Source organism: Coturnix japonica, chromosome 2 (assembly GCF_001577835.2).
Source record: "Coturnix japonica isolate 7356 chromosome 2, Coturnix japonica 2.1, whole genome shotgun sequence".
Taxonomy (NCBI): domain Eukaryota; kingdom Metazoa; phylum Chordata; class Aves; order Galliformes; family Phasianidae; genus Coturnix; species Coturnix japonica.
In genome coordinates, this window is record NC_029517.1 from 133,684,838 (window position 1) to 133,702,168 (window position 17,331).

A 17,331-nucleotide genomic window follows, 5' to 3' on the forward strand; every position below is an offset into this window, starting at 1 on the left:
GAGATTCTTCCCTTTACTCCAGTGCATCTCCCTGACACAAGCCCAGGTCTCACACTATATTACACCTATTTCAACACATCATTGCCTCATGTTTCTGTGTCAGGATAATTCAGAGTATCTAAGAAGCACAGCACTTCTCCACAAGGAGATGGGATTAACTGTGTAATCTTATTTATTGGCACAGTTAAGGCTCTCAATCTTCTTCCAAGATTCTCGACAAGGAGGAAGGAAGAAGACATCCAAAGCAACTGACAGCTCTAGAGAGGAATTAAAAGTTCAAATTTAAGTTGCACTCAAAATGAGTGCCACAAGTCCATAGCATTTGCTTTTAACACTTGGTTTCTATTTATTTTTTTTTTAAATAGAAAAAAACAGTGTGAAACACCTACAAACTTGTGTTAGACAATCACCCCACCTCTGGAATAATCTCAGCACATTAAAAAATTATTAAACAGCACCAGATGTGCATGAGGCTAACAGGAAAGGTGCTTCCTCAGAACTCAAAGTCCTCATCAGTCATGTCGATTGCCCAGGCAAACTTCTCCCTCTGTGTCTTGTTGAAGATCTTCTCAATGGGCACACCAAACTTCTTACACCTGTGGAGACCACAATGCAATGGAGAGACATCCCAATGGATGCACAATCCACCCCAATTAACTCCTACCATAGTCCTTCATGTTCACTTGTGTAATCTCCTTAAGCCCCCAAAGGAAATCGCTTTTGCACCTTGCCTCTGTTGATAGATGTGCTAGTTCTGGTTTTACAGCAAGAAGTGTCATCTTGCCTTGCAATCAGTACCTAGCAAGCAAGGGAAGTCGCAGTTTTGGACTTTGTTGTTGGCTTGCCTCTATTGATGGTTGGACGAGATGATCTTCATGGTTTTTCCCAACCTTAATGATTCTGCGATCAACTCCAGAGCTTGGACAGGTTTCTCTGCCCCAATACAGTTTTTCCCCCAGAGGCTCAAGCACATACTTGCTCACCAAAAGCAGGACAATCTGCACATCTCTAGAAAAAAACATCTGCCCCAGAGCATGCTCAAAGCTTACCAGGCTATGCTAATCCTGGGGTCCAGGTAATTCAGCTTGGATGTGCCCAGAGCTATCTGTTTGTTCTCCTCCTTGTCTGTGGCCTGGACACTTAGTTTGGCCAGCTGCTCCTTCAGACGTTCCAACAGCTTCTTTTTCTTTTGCACATTGCTGAAGGTAGGGGGAAGAGCAACATAGAGAGCAAATTAAAGGGGGAAAGCAGCAGAAGTGAAATACAGAGCAGTTCTCCTGTTTTGATGCTGCTTAGGAAAGTGATAAGAAGACAACAAGCTTCATCTCAGTGATCTCTACACCCACTGAATCTAGAAATAGCTCTAGAATGGCAAAGTGGAAGATTTTGTACCAGCCTATCAGAGAAAAATAGAATCCATTAAGGCTGGAAAAGACCTTCAAGGTCATCGAGTCCAACCATCACCACCATGCCCACTCACAGAATAATTACTAGAGAAACAAGATTGATTTCTTGTTTAAACACCTTTGTACAAATGTTGGGCAAGTAGTGTTTGCACATAGAGTCTGGCTGCTATCTCAGATGGCTCCAGGAGGAGGAGTAAATTCAGACAAGACCCACATTATGACTACAGCAGAGATTAGATATGCCACAGTCCACAAGAAAACACATATCAGGACCAGTCTGTGTACACTCAGCTTCAACCCCAAGTTAGGCACCCTATGTACTATGGCATTTGTAGGATAGCCCAGCAGTTTGCATTGAAGTCTAAGTTTTCAGAGATATGCCCCACTATAAAAGAAATGAATCCCTGCAAGGAGTTATTTGTCAGTCCTACGCCTGCAGAGACCCAACCACAAAGACCTTCATCCATCTGCCAGGCTCTCATGGGAAAGGAGGTACCCAGAAACTATTTCAGTTCCCATTAGCTGCATGTAGGATATTGGACCATGACATTCCCACCCACAAATCCTGGGCACATATCCCTCCACTAACAAGAATTGAAAAGAATCACTCACGCCTCTGCTTTGGCATTTTTTTTGTCTTTAAACTCATCTTCAGCTTCTTCCAGCTCTTGCTGGGCCTTTTCTAGCTGTTCCTTCTTGGCATCAATCTGAAGTAAATAGAGTGATTGCATGCTCACGTCCTTCCACAGAGATTTCAGCTACCGTTACCACAACAAATTGCTCCTTAATTTCTCATCAGTCCCACTGCAGCCCCCAGAAACAGCCCTGAGACACATCACTAGGGCTCAAACATTTCTTAACATCTTCAAAACCTCACATTACTAATGGCAGAAACACCTGAAGATCTTATTTGCCTTATGCAACTAACCAAAGCTGTCTGGCTCATGACAGCATCAAGCCACAGTCACAAAAGCCCAAGCTCACTGATAGACTGTGAACAAAAGAGCTGAGGACAACTACAAAACCTTAGTTTGTAGCATTTCCATAGCAGACCCATTAAAATTTCAGCTGGTTCTCATGCAAACCACCAAATTGTACAACTTAATTCCATGGTCCTAAGCCATGTACCCAGCTAGGCCTGAAGACAAAAAAAATTAAATAAATAAACCAAAACCCAAACATATTCAAGCCACGTGTGCTTATCTGATCCTTATCCCCCTAGGTAGTTGGTATCTCTGTACTAATTAAGAAAAGCCGCTATTTTGTGTTCATTCCTTCATAGAATCATTAAGATCATAAAAGATCACCCAGTCCAACTATCAACCCATCACCATCAATGCCCACTAAACCACTTCGCTCAATGCCACAAAAGCCCTTGCTATGCTTGCTCAATGTAGTCTCTTCAAGCATCACATTTCTCACCCTTCTTTTTCCCCATTCAAGACTGTATCAGTGAGGTTGGGAGCAAATCTGAGGACTCTGAGTTTGGTCGGCCTCACCTTGGTTTGCAGATTTTGCATTGACTTCTCAAAGGTTTTTGGCGTGGATCTCTGATGGTTGCACAGGATGGCCACAGCTCGGTTTGCTCGGTTGTAGGAGAGAAGTTTTCCAGCAACACTGTCATCAGCTGGAAATGAATTGCAGCATCACAGTTTGTTTCTTTTCTGGGCATTGGGAAAGGCAAAGAACAAACCAGAACATCAAGTTGTTGGCCTTTGCCATAAGAGAGCAACAATGGTGGTCCTTTACCAGTTTCTACAATCAAGTGATCACATCTCATCACTTGAGGGCAGGACAGAAATAACACAAGCAACCAATAATACAAAGAAAGGGAAAATCTACTCCCATCTTGGCTGTCAGACTACCACTGAGCAGGCAATTTGATTTTGCCACTTTGCATGGCTCCCAACCTGCTGCATATACCTACAAGTTATATACCACTCTACAACATGACACACGACCAGCCAAGGAAGAGGGGACAATGGGGTCACCAAGGTAATGCATGGACATCTGAGCCCATTGCCCCTACAACACAAATGTGATTAAGAACTAACGGTTAGTGAGGGCCTTGAGCTGCTCCTGCAAGGTGATAGAAGCATTGTAGGTCCTGAACACCTTGGCAGTCAAACCATCCATCAGCTTCTGAAGGTGTTTGTTCAAGGCGGTAGTCTGGAGGGCGAGCACAGGACAACATGGAGAGGGAAAAAAAGGAAAGAACAAGCAGATGTCAAAACAATAAAGCATTTTTTCAGGCCATCATCTTCTGCTTAAGCAAACCAATTAAACAGATCGGCTATATCTTGCATATTTACCTGTTGGCTCACGCTCTAATGAAGACTAGGAGAAACATCACTAAAAATTCACAGAACTTCTGAAATTCAGTAACTTCTGCTTACATATATCCAAAAAGCCACATCTCACATCAAGTATCTCACATAAATTGCATCTGATATCTTTGTTCTACAGAGCACACATGGCTACAACCAGACAAGATGATACTAAAGGCCTGTCACAGGGAAAGTTGACTCAGGTAAAGAGGAGCAACTTCTTACCTCTATAAATTTGGGCAAGGGGCTTTGTAAGGCACATGGGCAGAAGGGAAGCATGGGTGGCAGCAGTTCATACCACATGCTGAAGTGGAGGTAAGAGGTTTTACAAAGGGGATAACTTGGGAGAAGGCTCTCACACTGAGCCCCAGTTAGGTGGGGAAGTACCAATTGGGTGAGGTTTGCCACCTCCAGCAATACCCTAGGCAGCATGTGTATGGGCAGCTCCTCCCAGACTCAAAAAAGCCTAGACAGGTCAGTTAGAGGAAGAAAGGAGCAGAAAACCACCTACTTAACAGGGACATGCATTACTTATGGGTGCATGCAGACAGTCATGCCTGCATTTGGGAAATAAGAGATATCACCCAGTGGAGAAAGAACGGGAAACAAAATAGAATCATGATTTGAGATGCTGAAATTTTTATGGTTGAACAAGAGGTTCAAAAGTAGAGACACAAAAACTTACGGAGAGATGATCAAAGAGGTCATCACCTGGGTCTTTGTTCTTCATGAAATGCTGCAGGTTCTTGAACACCTAGAGGAGGAAGAAAGGATGGCCCTGGGCAGTCTTGTGCCACATTGCCACACTGGCCACAGCATCCATCTCCACCACACTTACTGGCTTTTCCACTGATACTTTATTGTAATAGCGGATAGAGTCTTTCCCAAGGAAGTCAAACTCAACCACGTATTCCTGGCCATCCAGCTCAGGATGCAGCTTGATATGTTCTACTCTGAGAGAGCAGCAGCCAACGGTGTCAGCTGTCTCCCCTTCTTCTTTCTCATTACCAGCTCTCAAGGCCAGCTGGAAGGACACACAAAATCAAATCAACCTCTCCAGCCCACCAGAATTCTTCTAAAGGTAAAGTAGACATGGACACCAGAAAGATGTGGAGCCAGTAATATCCGTCAGACAACAAAAAGTCATGGTCTGAAGTGGATCAAATAAGCTAATGTCAGCCTCAAAAGTAGCAGAGAAGCAAAGGGGCAAGGTGAGGCCACAGATACCTTATCAATGAAGTAGAGGGCCACTGCTCTCTGCCGTACTTTCATCTCTTTGGATTTCCAGTCAGCCTGATACTGAGCACGGATTTTGTGGACAACATCCTTGAGTCTCCGAGCTACCTCAAACTTCTGCCAGTCCTTCTCCCCCTAGAAAGAGAGGCCAATGCATTGTCACTCAGTGCCCCATCTTACTTCCATCCCCTCCAGCCAGACTGCTTTGGGAACACAACTTTTCCAGGTTCTAAATAATCAAAATGCAGTGTCTTGAGGAAAAAAAGAAAAACAATCCATGAAATACAGGAAAGAAACAATATCAAGCAGAAACAACTCAACTGGGGCTTCAGTGCCCTCTGCTGGCTGCACTGGGCCCAGGATCATCACAAAACGTGAGCTGTTAATTGGATGCATCTTCTGCCAGCTTGTGGCCAGCGTAAGACAAGCAAGGAGTCAACTGTTTATAACACTGCACAGCTAAAGCCACTGATTTTCACACACCATTCGTGTGGACTGATACACAGTGCATGTACTTGGCTGCGCCCAACTTAAATACGCTTTCCTTATTTGCTTTGAAGAATGGAAATAGCTTTAAAATAACCTTTCTCTCCCCTGTTCATTTCCCTCCTCCCTCCCACAGTACTACAGATGGCCATCCCACCTCCTCCTGTCCTCCGTTTGCTAACACAAATGAACTAAACCCCATGGACTCTAACTCCCTGTGGATCTTCTCAGTGCAAGCCCAGCTCTCAGCAGCCTTACCAGGATGCACGTGAGCAGCACGGCACAGGGACAGCTCTACAAGTAGCAATCTGTCCCTAAAAACAGACTCAATGTTCAACATAAACACTTCTGCTCTCCCTCTCCCAACCCCCCTCCTCCATATATCAACCAAGAGCATCCCAACTAATCTGGTTTTCTTCCTTTTTCTTATTAAGTACACTTTTATTGACATGCAACATATTTTCCTCTACACCCTTTCTTTCTGGAAAGAGGAATGGCCATAGAGCTCTTCACAAAGAGCAGCATCTCACTGACCTTCAGCTTGGAACTGGGGTTCAACATGATGTACTTTAAGGTGTTCTGGATGTTTTCAGTCCATGAGGCCAGCCAGGTGACTGTGTTGTCAAAGCGCACTTCCTTCCATTTATGCCCCACGGGTGGCTCAGGGATCTTAGAGTCCCTGTGGATAGAACAAGGACACAACCATTGGTGGGACCAGATTATCTTAGAGTTGTTTTGCAGCATGGTTCTATGATTTGAGAGACCACAAAGGAGAAGAAACTGGTTGGCACCCCAGTCATTCCTTCACAGCAAGCTAAGGATGCTCAATAAGTTGCACCACTGCTAGCAGAAAACAGCCTGCTCAAAATTATTCAGCAATGCTATCAGTCTTTACCCTTTGGATGCAAGGGATAAAAGGAGAACTAACTTAAATATTTCTGCTTGGAAAGAGCTCATCTCTGCAACTCACTTGCTACAGTTGATGATCACATCTTCTGGCATGATGCGCCTCTTCAACATGCCCATTTTGGGATGGTTCCCTCGGCCTCGGAAGAGACCTGGAGGTTCAATCTTAAAGTTGCCTATCTTCTCCCTGTGTCCATCAAGGATGCAGTATCCATACTCCTCCTGGATCTTATCTGCCTCCTCCTTCAGTTTCTGAAACAAGCATCATGCCACCCCATAAGAAACAGCTGAAAACCTATGACTTATGCTTGCTCACTGTTTTTTTGTTGTTTTTTTTCCTAGTGGAAACAAGGCAGTAAAGACAGCTCAAAAGGTCAGAGAAAAATCAAAGGTCCAAGTTTTCTTCATACACATTATCCTCATGCACCACGCAAGCCCACATGGCAATGCAGTCCCAGAATATCACGCTAATGAAGCAAAGGTCTACCACCTTCTGGACAGAGCAGAACCTGGAACCATGGACTGAGGATGACTGGTACCTTTCAAAGCATGTGACACATGTGGTTCAAATACTAAAGAGGCCCAGGTAAGGGCATAACCCACCAGGATGGGAGGCAACCCAAGCTGCTCCTAAAGCATAATCAGTCAGTTCTAAGTACCATAGGAAACAGTTCTCACCTGCTTCTCCTCTTTGGAAAGTGCTTTCCGTGCCTCATTTTTGTCCACAAAGTACTTATGAATCTCCCTAAAGTCACATTTGTCCAACTGCTTGATTATCTCTTGTTCCTGAGGTGTCATCTCCTGTGGAAGAAATGAAGAGGGCTGAGGAATGGTAGTGATGGGTTAGCAATTAAACTGGATGGTCTTAGTGATCTTTTCCAGCCATACAATAATAAATCTAGGTGGCAAAACCAACTTTGTAGTGCTTTTTGACTATGTTTCACCTCTGGAGAACAGGAAATAAAGATCCCCACATCAGTGCATAAAGACAGAGAGATGCAGCCAACCTTGATACTTTAGCCACATCCACACAAGGGTAGATTAAGCTGTACCAGCAAATGGCCAGGCTGCTCCAGACCCACAGAGAAACAAAATGCAACCAGCTCTGGGGTGAAGCAGATTCAAAGCTCTTCTACAGTAAGAAGTAGCTCCAAGAGTAACCACACACAGATGGCACAGTCTACAGAAGTGGCACTGGAGCGTGGGATATGCACTAGTAAGCATCTCATTTATGCATAAGGAATTAGCCACGGTGCTGCAGGACCAAGAGGTTAATCTTTGAGAGGGGTGAACACCCCAAAGAAAACCCACAGCCTGAATCTTAACACTGGGATTCAGTGCAGAGGATTGACAGCAAGGAAGTCACAATATGCAAAGTACCTTCCTCCAGTCATTAAAAAAGTTGTTCTGGAAGATCTCTTTAGTCGTGTACTCGTGATCAAGCATTTTTGCATAGAAAGTGGCAATTTCTTCTGTGGCAAGGCTCAGTTTTAGGGGTTTACCTAGAAAGGGAGAGAAGCATTGGTTATGGGGGCATCTCAATCCAGCAGTCCTAGGATATGATCTTAAGGTATTAGCATTGAGATACACTGCATCACTTTGAGATACTCAGGGTCCAGTCCTGAGCATCCCACAGCCAAAAAATAAAGGCTGTAAGCAGAGGAGCAAATCTCAGATGAGGTTTGCTCCAAAGAGGTACTGTGGCCTTTTTAATAAGTGCTCTGCAACATGTCTCCCCTATATAAGAGGAGATACCAGCTCCTTGGACATGCAGAAGGCAACACCATGTGCTCCGTCCCAAGGTGAACCTACCATCATAATAAAATTGCACATCATCAGGCAGAGGCTCATAGAGAGGGACAAAGTAGGGTCCTTTGTGCTCCAGCTGTTTCCACTTCACCCCATCATTTGTCTTCTCCTCTTCCCACCTGGGATAGAAGCACATAGATAAGACCATCCCTACCTCAAGTGTCTGGAACTTTCTCCTGAGCACTGCCACAACATTTAAGTGAAATTCCATCCCTCCAGACGCTGCCTCAGTTTCCCCATTCTTCCAAATATGGAAAAACAATGATCAAACCAAGGGGAAAACATCCTGGAGGAGGCAGAAATTAATGACCCAATGAGACACATTCAGTGGGATGCAAAGGAACTGAAGGAGGGAGAACAAAAGGTCAGAACCATCAACCAAACCCCTGAGGACAGCCACCAAGAGCCCTAAAAGATCCTCATTTTGCATCAAAAATACAAGTGTTAAAATGCATGCCCTCCCCAGTCCTGTTCATTAAAAGGCCCAAAAACAAAAGGGATCGTGGTCATCCCACCACCCCATTCTACTTCTGGTATGACCTTAATGCAAATAGGATCTTAACATACCACTCCCCCACCCACTCCCCCTGCATGACAAACAGGATCTTAAAACAAACTGCGAGTTGCAGCTGTAAAACAAGGATGGAAATTAGGCTTAAAAACATCCACCCTGAAAAAAAAAATTATATATATATATATATACATATATATATATATATGCAGAATATTAAAAAAGATAACTGGGATTTGAGTAAAGAGGAAGAACTGGCAAGCAATGCATGGAGATAAGCAGATCTGCACCCCCCTGGCTCTGTACACACAGAACCACCAATAGAAATTAGAAACAGCAGGAAAAAGAACGGCAAGATTTTACCACTGGAAACAAGCAAGCAAAAAGAAAAGCATGAAACTAAGATTAAGTACGGAGTCATATTGCTCAGCATTACCCCGGAACTGTTTCATAGCTGACTCCTCCCAGCAAGAGGAGATTGCGTTAAAAGCTGGATAGATTGCATCAAAAAGCACATTTCGCCAGGAAAATTAAAATATAAGGGGAAAAAAAAATACTTTTTAAAGGAAGGCATTTAGGAAAATATAAATATATGCACACATTAAATCATCAGGCTGCAGAAAACGTGGCTGAAAGCACCTCTGAGAGACAAGCAGTGATTTGCAAAGCGCTATAATGCCTCCACCTCCTCCCCCTCCCCAAACCCATGTAACCCTCCGGCCAAGCAAAGCAACCCCATGCACTCACCTGCTGCAGCCTCCTGACCCTGCACAAAGGGCAGTGGGGATGAATCGGGATCGAGAGACCCCTCGGCCAAACAGGGATATGGCCAAACACCGATACATACCACCCACAGCTCATAGAAGTGGTCACCCCCAACATCATGTCCCAGCACCCCGTTATACACTGGGGTGCATTGGCATTGCCCAAAGCATTGCCATGAGAATAAAAAACACGCTGTTGGTCGGGTTATAGCACTTCCCCCACGTGTTGGAGCAGTGGAGCCTTGTGGGAAATGTAGTTGTGTTTTTAAAACACACTGTGAACTGCAAAATCATTTCCTAAGGTCTGGGGTTGTTGGAACTAAGTGATCTTAAGGCATCCTTTCCAATCAAAGTCATATATATACATACATACATATATATACACACATACATACATATATATATATAATTATATATAATTATATATAATATAATAATAAAACAAATATATATAAGTTTCATTTTTATCCTAGGAAATAAAACTAAAAGCCTCATTATATCCAAGTTAAACCTGTCCAAAGGTTTCCCTTTGGTTGGCTCACATGCAGGATGCTTACCATTTCCACTTGTTTTGTGTTTCTTCTTTCTTTTCTTTCTCTTTTTCCTCCTTTTTAACCTTCTTATTGTTATTCTCCTCTCCATCATCCTTGGATTTTCTTTTCTGGGTTTTCTTTGGGGTCTCTTCCTCTTTGCTCTTCTCTTTATCTTTTTCTCCTTGGTTTTCTGCTTTTTCCCCAATACATCTCCTTTCCCCACTTCCTTTTCCTCAGTCTCCATGCTCTGAATCTGCCCACATGCTTTATCTTCTCCTTGCTCATCCATCTCCTCCTCCTTCACCCCTTTTCCACCTTCATCTTCCTTTGCTCCATCTCCCACTTCTAATTCCTCACCCAGCCTTACCAGCTTTTGCTTCTCTTCCACCTTTTTCTCCTTCTTTAGTTTCTTCCTCCCCTCCTTCTCCTCCCCCTCCATTTTTACCTTCTTGCGCTTCTCCCCTCTCCCCTTCTTCTGCTTTTCCTTCTCATCAGCCCTTTCCCGTGTGCTGCTGCTCCCTTCTTTAGCTTTACCCTGTCTGACTTCACAATTCTTGCGCTCACCAGCACCATTTTCCTCCCTGATGCCCTCCATCACACTCCCAAGGCTTTCCTCTAATATATCCCGTTTGCTCTCTCCTTTTCTCAAGGAATTCTCCCTCTGCTTCTTCGGCTCTTGCTTCTTCTCTGTTTCTTTTTTTCTTTTCAGATTTCTGGCATCCCCTTTCTGCTTTGGGACACGGGGATCTGTCTCCTTCTTCACACCCTCCCTCAAAGCAGTGACCCTCACAGACAACCCTGAAGCCCCAGGCTCTCCAGCCACACCATCATCACCTCTACTGGACTTGAGGAGCTGCAGGAAGCAAAAAACAGGGGGAAAAAAATGTTGATACTGGGAAAGGAAACAAAGAGAACATGCACAAAGGAGGAAAATACCATGCAAGATTGAGTTTGGGGAACTATGGTCATCCCACAGCTTTCCTACCCTAACTTTGTCCTCTGTCTCTGAGAGCTGCTGTCCCACTGCAGGTCCCTCTCTCCGGGATTTACTCTTTGACCTGTAAGAGACACACAGCCTCTTCTCATAGCAGAATGGCTGAGGTTGGAATGGACCTCTTTGGCCATCTAAATCAGACCCTGCTCAAGCAAGAGCACATTACCCAGAACCAATATTTTAGGCACAATGGGAAGGAAGTAAAGCTATTAACGAGCGTCCCAATAGAAGACCATGAAGATGGGGATGGATCTGAAGGGCAAAGCATAAGTGGAGCAGCCAAAAATCACTGTGTTTGTTCAGCCCAGAGCAGAGGAGGCTGAGGGAGGCCTTATAGCATCTTACAATTTCCCAGAGGTACAGTGCTGAGATCTGCTCTCTGGTGACAGTGACAGAACCCAAAGAAATGGCATAGAGCTGTGACCCTAAGAAAGATGGTCAACAGGAGGTTAGGATCTTCACCAGAGTGGTGGGCATGAAATAGGCTTGCAAGGGCACGGACACCTCCAAGAACAAAGCACCTAGTGAATGGGACAGTTTACAGGGTTTGATGACTAAAGTAGGACATGGAGATGGCATTTGAACATCATAGAAACACTGGAGGAAGTGGTAGCCTTTAGGCAAGACAGGTCCTTCCAAGACTGTGAGGATTTGCAGAAAGATACCCTAACATCCATCCCAACAAGGGGAACAGAGCGTCAGTGTGATGAGGACGTACATAACTCCTTAATTACAATAGGCTGCAGGATGACAAGGAGCATCCAGATCCATGATCTCCACCAACAGCAACATTGGAAGCCACTGTATGGGGTCTTCCCATCCTGTTTTCAGACCCCTATGAAGAGTCAGCATTCCCACTTTTCACCACTAGCACCTCATGGCTCTCTGACATATCAAACTCAAAACCCTAAGTGGAAGAGGCACAGCCTTCAGCCAAGTTAAAGTATGGCTTTGCAGTCAAATCCCTTGAGAAAAGCTTGCTTTCCCACAGCCCAAATCCCAAAGCAGCTCCAGGGAAATAACACTAGGGAGATGGCCCAGTCCGGATGCATTTTTGGGGTATTGCACAATTTTCACTAAACTCATTAGTGCAAATAGCTCAGCAAAACACACTTCAACCGGCTCCTAATGAGATTGATTTGTGACTCAGAAGGTAAAGTCCTGCAGCCTTTTCAGAGGAGATCCTTCCCCAAAAGGTCTTATTAGAGGCTTCTCACTGGACATGAAAGCCCCTGCCTCTATAAGGTGGAGAGGATTAGCCTGTTGAAGGCCAGCATTATGAATACAGGTTCCTATCTCCACCCAGATCTAACACAAGGACAGGGATAGAAACACCCTTTTCTCAGGCACTGTGAGACTGCTTATCCCCCTTAATGTTTCCTCACCGCCTACCTCCCATATTTATGTAGGTATGTGCAGCCAAGCAATTGTGTTTTGCTGACTTGAGCATCCTTCTATGCTTTGAGAGGTCAAATCAGGCCTGCAGCCTCCCACATCCATCCAAAGGCCAGGATACACACTCAAATTGTACTTGCATTGTTTTCTGGCTATCTCTGGAGGCCACCAGAGGCACCAGTACACATCCAAGACCCATAAAGGCATGAATAGTGGGGTGGTCTCAATGATAAAGGAGATAAAGGATAAGTTTCCATTTCTCTGTGCAGAAAAAGAGAAAACAAGAAGAAAACAGCCTGACTTACCTAGAGGAGTCCTTCAGTCCCATTGATGACCCTTGATGGAGAATGGAATCAGTTTCCTCCTGGAAGGGATTAACAGCATTGATGCAGGGAGGGTTTTAAAAAGACAGAGTTTAAATGGGTTTCCAAGAGCAGCATTGCCCCCCAAGCAATCACCCAGCTCCCGTGACAGCAGCCACCCAGGTCACAGTCCCTGCATCCCACAAATATTAACTTCTTCCTCAGCCACCTCATCTAGAAACCTTAAACCCAAAACAGTGGGCATATATCAGCCTGATCTCACCAAGCAAAGGGGCAACTTTGAGGTTTTATTAGGTTTGGAAATCCATATCTTAACTTCAGTGCTAAAAAGGTGTTTTGTAGAGCACAGACATTAAAAAGAACCATCACCTGCCTTATCCACATGCTTATCAGATATACTGCTGTTATTGGCAACACTGGGCCAGGATGCCAGAAGGATGGGAGCACTCCAAAAAAGATGCTTCTAATCACAGCTTATGTGCATTCAGGCCAGCTTATTCCTTGCAAGATTAAATAGCCATTGTAGCAGATGGCAAAGGAGAAAGAAAAGCAAGGGGCAAAGCCATAGGTGGGAAGTACAAGAGGGAGCAGCAGGGAAGGAAGTGCAGGAAAAAAAAAAGGAAAACCACAGGAAAAAACGAGGACAGGATCTGGAAGCAAATGAGCTCAGGTTGGACTCAGAGCCCCATAAGCTGCCAACCAGCATACAAGGCTATATCTAACAATGCACTGCCCTGAAACCCATGCCAGCTTCTCTCAGTGTTTGCCAAGCACTGGGGGATCTTGTTAAGAAATTCTGACTCCCTGAGTTTCTCTTTCCAAAAGCTTTCAAGGGAGGCCAAAACCACACACAGATTTTTCTTGAAAGCTGCTCATGAGAAGCAGCTGGGTTAAACTCATTAAAGGGGGGGTAAAAAAGCTGAGTTAATTATAGGTTGGTTATGGCAATATGCACTTCTGTTCTCTGGGAATATGCCTGCTCTCAGATTCACAATCATCCAGCCACCATCAGAAATTAGGTGGTCAATTCAGGAGCCAGGCTTTTCCACAGAAATCCTGCATGCAAATGCTATTGAGAACAGTGGTAATAACAGGACATCAACCACGATGCTTTTAGATTTCAAGGCTGCAGCACAGCTCCAATTGGGAAAGGTCAACATTTTCAACACCATTTGCAAGAAAGATGAAGACTCAACATGGGAGGGTAAAAACAAATGTCAAGCATCCCTGAAGCAACAAAAAACCCACCAAGGGCTCTGCTATGGGGAAAACTTTCATGGTTTTATCACCCATCCTGGATGCCAATATAAAGTAATGCAACATCTGAGGTCTGCATGGAGATGGGGCTCCACCTGCCCCTACCCAAGTGAAATACATTAATATGGATTACTAACCCTACAAGATATACAGGAAATTACCCTGGATACATGATTCCTAGCATTATCCCAAGAACAGCAACAAGTCATAGAATCATAGAATAGAGAAGACTATTAATGAAGACCAAATAACTCAAAGGAATGCTGTTGGGATGAGACCTATCCCAGTCTCATGCTTGAGTGAGTCGTCACTGGTGCTTCCCATTAGGGCCAGCTCACACTCTTGATCCAGCTCCAAATACACTGAATGCACCTCAGTGTTGCCCACATGTACTAATAGATCACACAAGTTTCAGTTCTTTTATTTAACTGAAGTTGCTCAAAGGATCCTTTTTGTTGGCTCACACCAAGCTACAGGACACTATCCCCACACCTCCCTTGAAAGTAAACTAAGAGCGTTTCTGAATCCCTCAGCACAGAGACCACCACATACCAATAAGGATGCAGCTGCTTCCTTCTCTTGAATCCCATCCTGCCAGCTGAGATCTTTCTCTTGTGCAGCCTCATGCCTTAGAGAGCTTCTTGGACAGAAAGAGAGAAGACACGTTTTTCCAGTTAATAAAAAAAGCACTTTTAATAATAATAATCCCAACATGGAATAGGTAAAGCCTCATAGCTCCCACCCCCTCCCCACAGATGCCTTCAACCGTCTCATCCAGCTAAAGGAGTTACCTACTGATGGTGTTCTCCTGCAGTGGTTTCTCTTTGACTTTCTTTTTCCCTTTCAGCACAGCAGTCTACACACCAGGAGAAAGGAAGAGAGAGAAGTTCACGAAACACCAAGGCACGCACAAGAATAATCTCCAATGCTCAAGTATAGGAAGGGCTGTCAGGTACCTGCCCCATGCATGATCTTTCTTCTGGTTGTTCCTTCACCCGAGTCGTCTTCAGCTTCTCCTGCCCCTTCTCCAACTTGCTCTTTTCCTTTCTGGAGGATGATAGCAAATTTATCCCATAGAGGCCAACCTTCCTGCAAACACCTTGTTGACAGTAAGCCATAACATACAGCTACACTGCATAACCTTGCCAGAAAAAGCACTCCTAAAAAGGACAACTGGGAGGGTTTATCAGTAGATCATTATAGGGATGAGATGCCCACTAGAACTAGCTGCAAAAACAAAGCCCCAAACCCCACAAAGTGCCCACCGACTGCTGCTGTCCTTTGTCTTCTTGGTCTTTGAAACTCCCATGGCTTCATTGATAGTTGGCTCTTCAGGATAGGAAGCAGAGTTAAGGCAGCATTGCCAAGGATGTACACTGCAACAAGATGGAGATGAGGGACAACAACCAAGCAATGTTCTCTGGGGAAACCCTACTGAGTGCTCAATCTATAGCTCAGCTTCCAGAAGGACCCAAATGAAGCAACAGTCAGCATTAAACTCAGCATTAAACTCAGCTCCTAAAATGTTGATAGTTCATTTTCACCACTCTGTCCCTGAATAAATCCCCATAGAACAGCTTCATAGAAGTAGATATGGATTGCGTGTTGGGCTGGATTTGCACCCAGAAGGTACAACACAAATTACCCACAGCACTGAATATGTCTAAAAGATGATTACAGCTAAAATTTAACGAAATATAGCAAATATGCAAGCGCACAGTTTGGTATTTGACTTTACAGTTAGGACACCATCAACTATCAACAGTCATCTCCCTTCTTTTCCACTGCTGGAGGGGCCAAAATCCCCCTAAAAATTACTGTTCCCCCCTTGAAAATCAAAGGTCTAAAAGAATGCAAGAAAGAAAGCTCTGATTTAAGCATCAAGTTGATCCTCAACCACGAAGGCCCTTCCCATCAACAGAAAGAAGTGAATTTTCCAAGGATTTAAGGGCTAGCAGTAAAGTACCATAAGACACCCTAAAAATTCTTTAAGAAATAGGAAACTCTTTGAAGACTTCTTCTCTGTTACCAACCCCTGTAGAGTGGTGAGAGCTTATACTGGTAGGACTATGGTACAAGAGGACAAGACTATGACGATTAGACTATCTTCAACCAGCACAGAGTAACATGCTCAGAACCACTCAAGCTGGATAAAGCCTCAATACCGACCCAACCACTTCCCAAAAGAAACCAACCCCCTTGAATTCAGTTTATTTTAAGACTCTTTTGGTCCTGATTGGAGGCTCCCAGCCCAAAATGCACCATGGAAAATGAAGTTTTCAGCTTCCCAAAATAAGTTTAAAGATAAACCTTAGCCAGAATGCTTTTAGCAGCACTTTGTATTGCTTTGGAAAAATAGTAATAATAAAAATAACTAACATTATGCAACCCTTTCTCTTCCAGCAGATTTCACCCCTGCTATCAGATAATTAGAAGTCTAAAATGCAGCCTTTCTCACCTGCTTCTTACCCATCAGAGCCCCATGGTTGAACTCAGAGAAGCATTTAAACCCAAGCACTGGGTGCAGAACTTGAAGCCTCACAGACACTGCTGGCCATAACTTCCACCCTGAAGCATTCACCCATGCTGCTCTCTCTCCAGCCCTATTAATGCAGGTTAAACTATTGATTTCACCTGCACTCATTCCCATCCAGCACCTTTTTGCAGCTGAGCCTCAAAAGGATCCTCATCAGCAACACATGAGGTTAATAGAAAGGGTTTTCAGGTGTTTCAAAACACTTCCATCTTAGTCGTGGTGCTTATGGACATGGTTTTTGTAGTTGTGGATTGATTGTTGGACTAGATGATATTGATTCTTTTCCGACCTAAGTGATTCTATGGTGGTTTTGACCCAAAGGTTGTGTTTTATTTAAGGATATTTTAAGCCACTGTCCTATATTCTATGATTTGGGTTAGTAGCTCTTCCACCATAGATTTGGTGTTAAAAGGGACGTGTCGTAAGGTGGTCTTGGTAGTGGTAGATTGTTGTCTAGACGTGATGCTTTTAAGAGTCTTCTCCAATCTATGTTATGAATTGGGCACTTCGCATATCAAGATATATGACCATTGCCTGCAAAGTTGGGTTTTTAAGGAAACCTTTCAGCATCACCCCATATATGGGCAAATAGCGGGGCCCTGTGTTCCCTTGAGAAGGTGCCGAAGCAGAAACACCCCAAGGCAGGGCTGGCTCCAGGAGAATCCTCTTTGATCCCATTGCGCCACATAGAGAAGAAGCATCCAAGCCACCTTTCTTGCTGGATGAGTAAAAGTCATCACGGGGTGGGAGCCTGCCCCAGGCCAGGGAGCAGGAGACAATGGCATGCTGTGGCTTGTTTGCTCTTGGAAGCCTTCTATAAGCTAAGGACTGGCATATATTCATGGCTT

At 44.3% G+C, this 17,331-nt stretch overlaps 1 protein-coding gene across 8 annotated transcripts; it reads right to left on the reverse strand.

Annotated features, from left to right (window-relative positions):
• Nucleotides 1-149: 149 nt before the first annotated feature.
• TOP1MT (DNA topoisomerase I mitochondrial) lies at nucleotides 150-16,543 on the reverse strand. Of its 8 annotated transcripts, none has more exons than XM_015856444.2 (14): nucleotides 10,003-10,160; nucleotides 8,174-8,289; nucleotides 7,742-7,863; nucleotides 7,040-7,162; nucleotides 6,426-6,613; nucleotides 5,990-6,134; nucleotides 4,961-5,104; nucleotides 4,572-4,757; nucleotides 4,419-4,487; nucleotides 3,461-3,575; nucleotides 2,906-3,033; nucleotides 2,019-2,113; nucleotides 1,050-1,199; nucleotides 150-596 (listed from the first exon to the last, which is right to left on the reverse strand). In XM_015856444.2, the coding sequence occupies exons 3-14, from the start codon at nucleotides 7,805-7,807 to the stop codon at nucleotides 494-496; spliced, it is 1,512 nt and encodes a 503-aa protein (XP_015711930.1). In that variant the 5' UTR covers nucleotides 7,808-7,863; nucleotides 8,174-8,289; nucleotides 10,003-10,160; the 3' UTR covers nucleotides 150-493. The 8 variants fall into 8 exon arrangements, 6 of the variants coding, with proteins under 6 accessions (XP_015711930.1, XP_015711931.1, XP_015711932.1 ...); XM_015856445.2 differs by lacking the exon at nucleotides 10,003-10,160 and adding an exon at nucleotides 9,429-9,680; XM_015856446.2 differs by lacking the exon at nucleotides 10,003-10,160 and adding an exon at nucleotides 9,045-9,119.
• Between the last annotated feature and the right edge of the window lie 788 nt (nucleotides 16,544-17,331).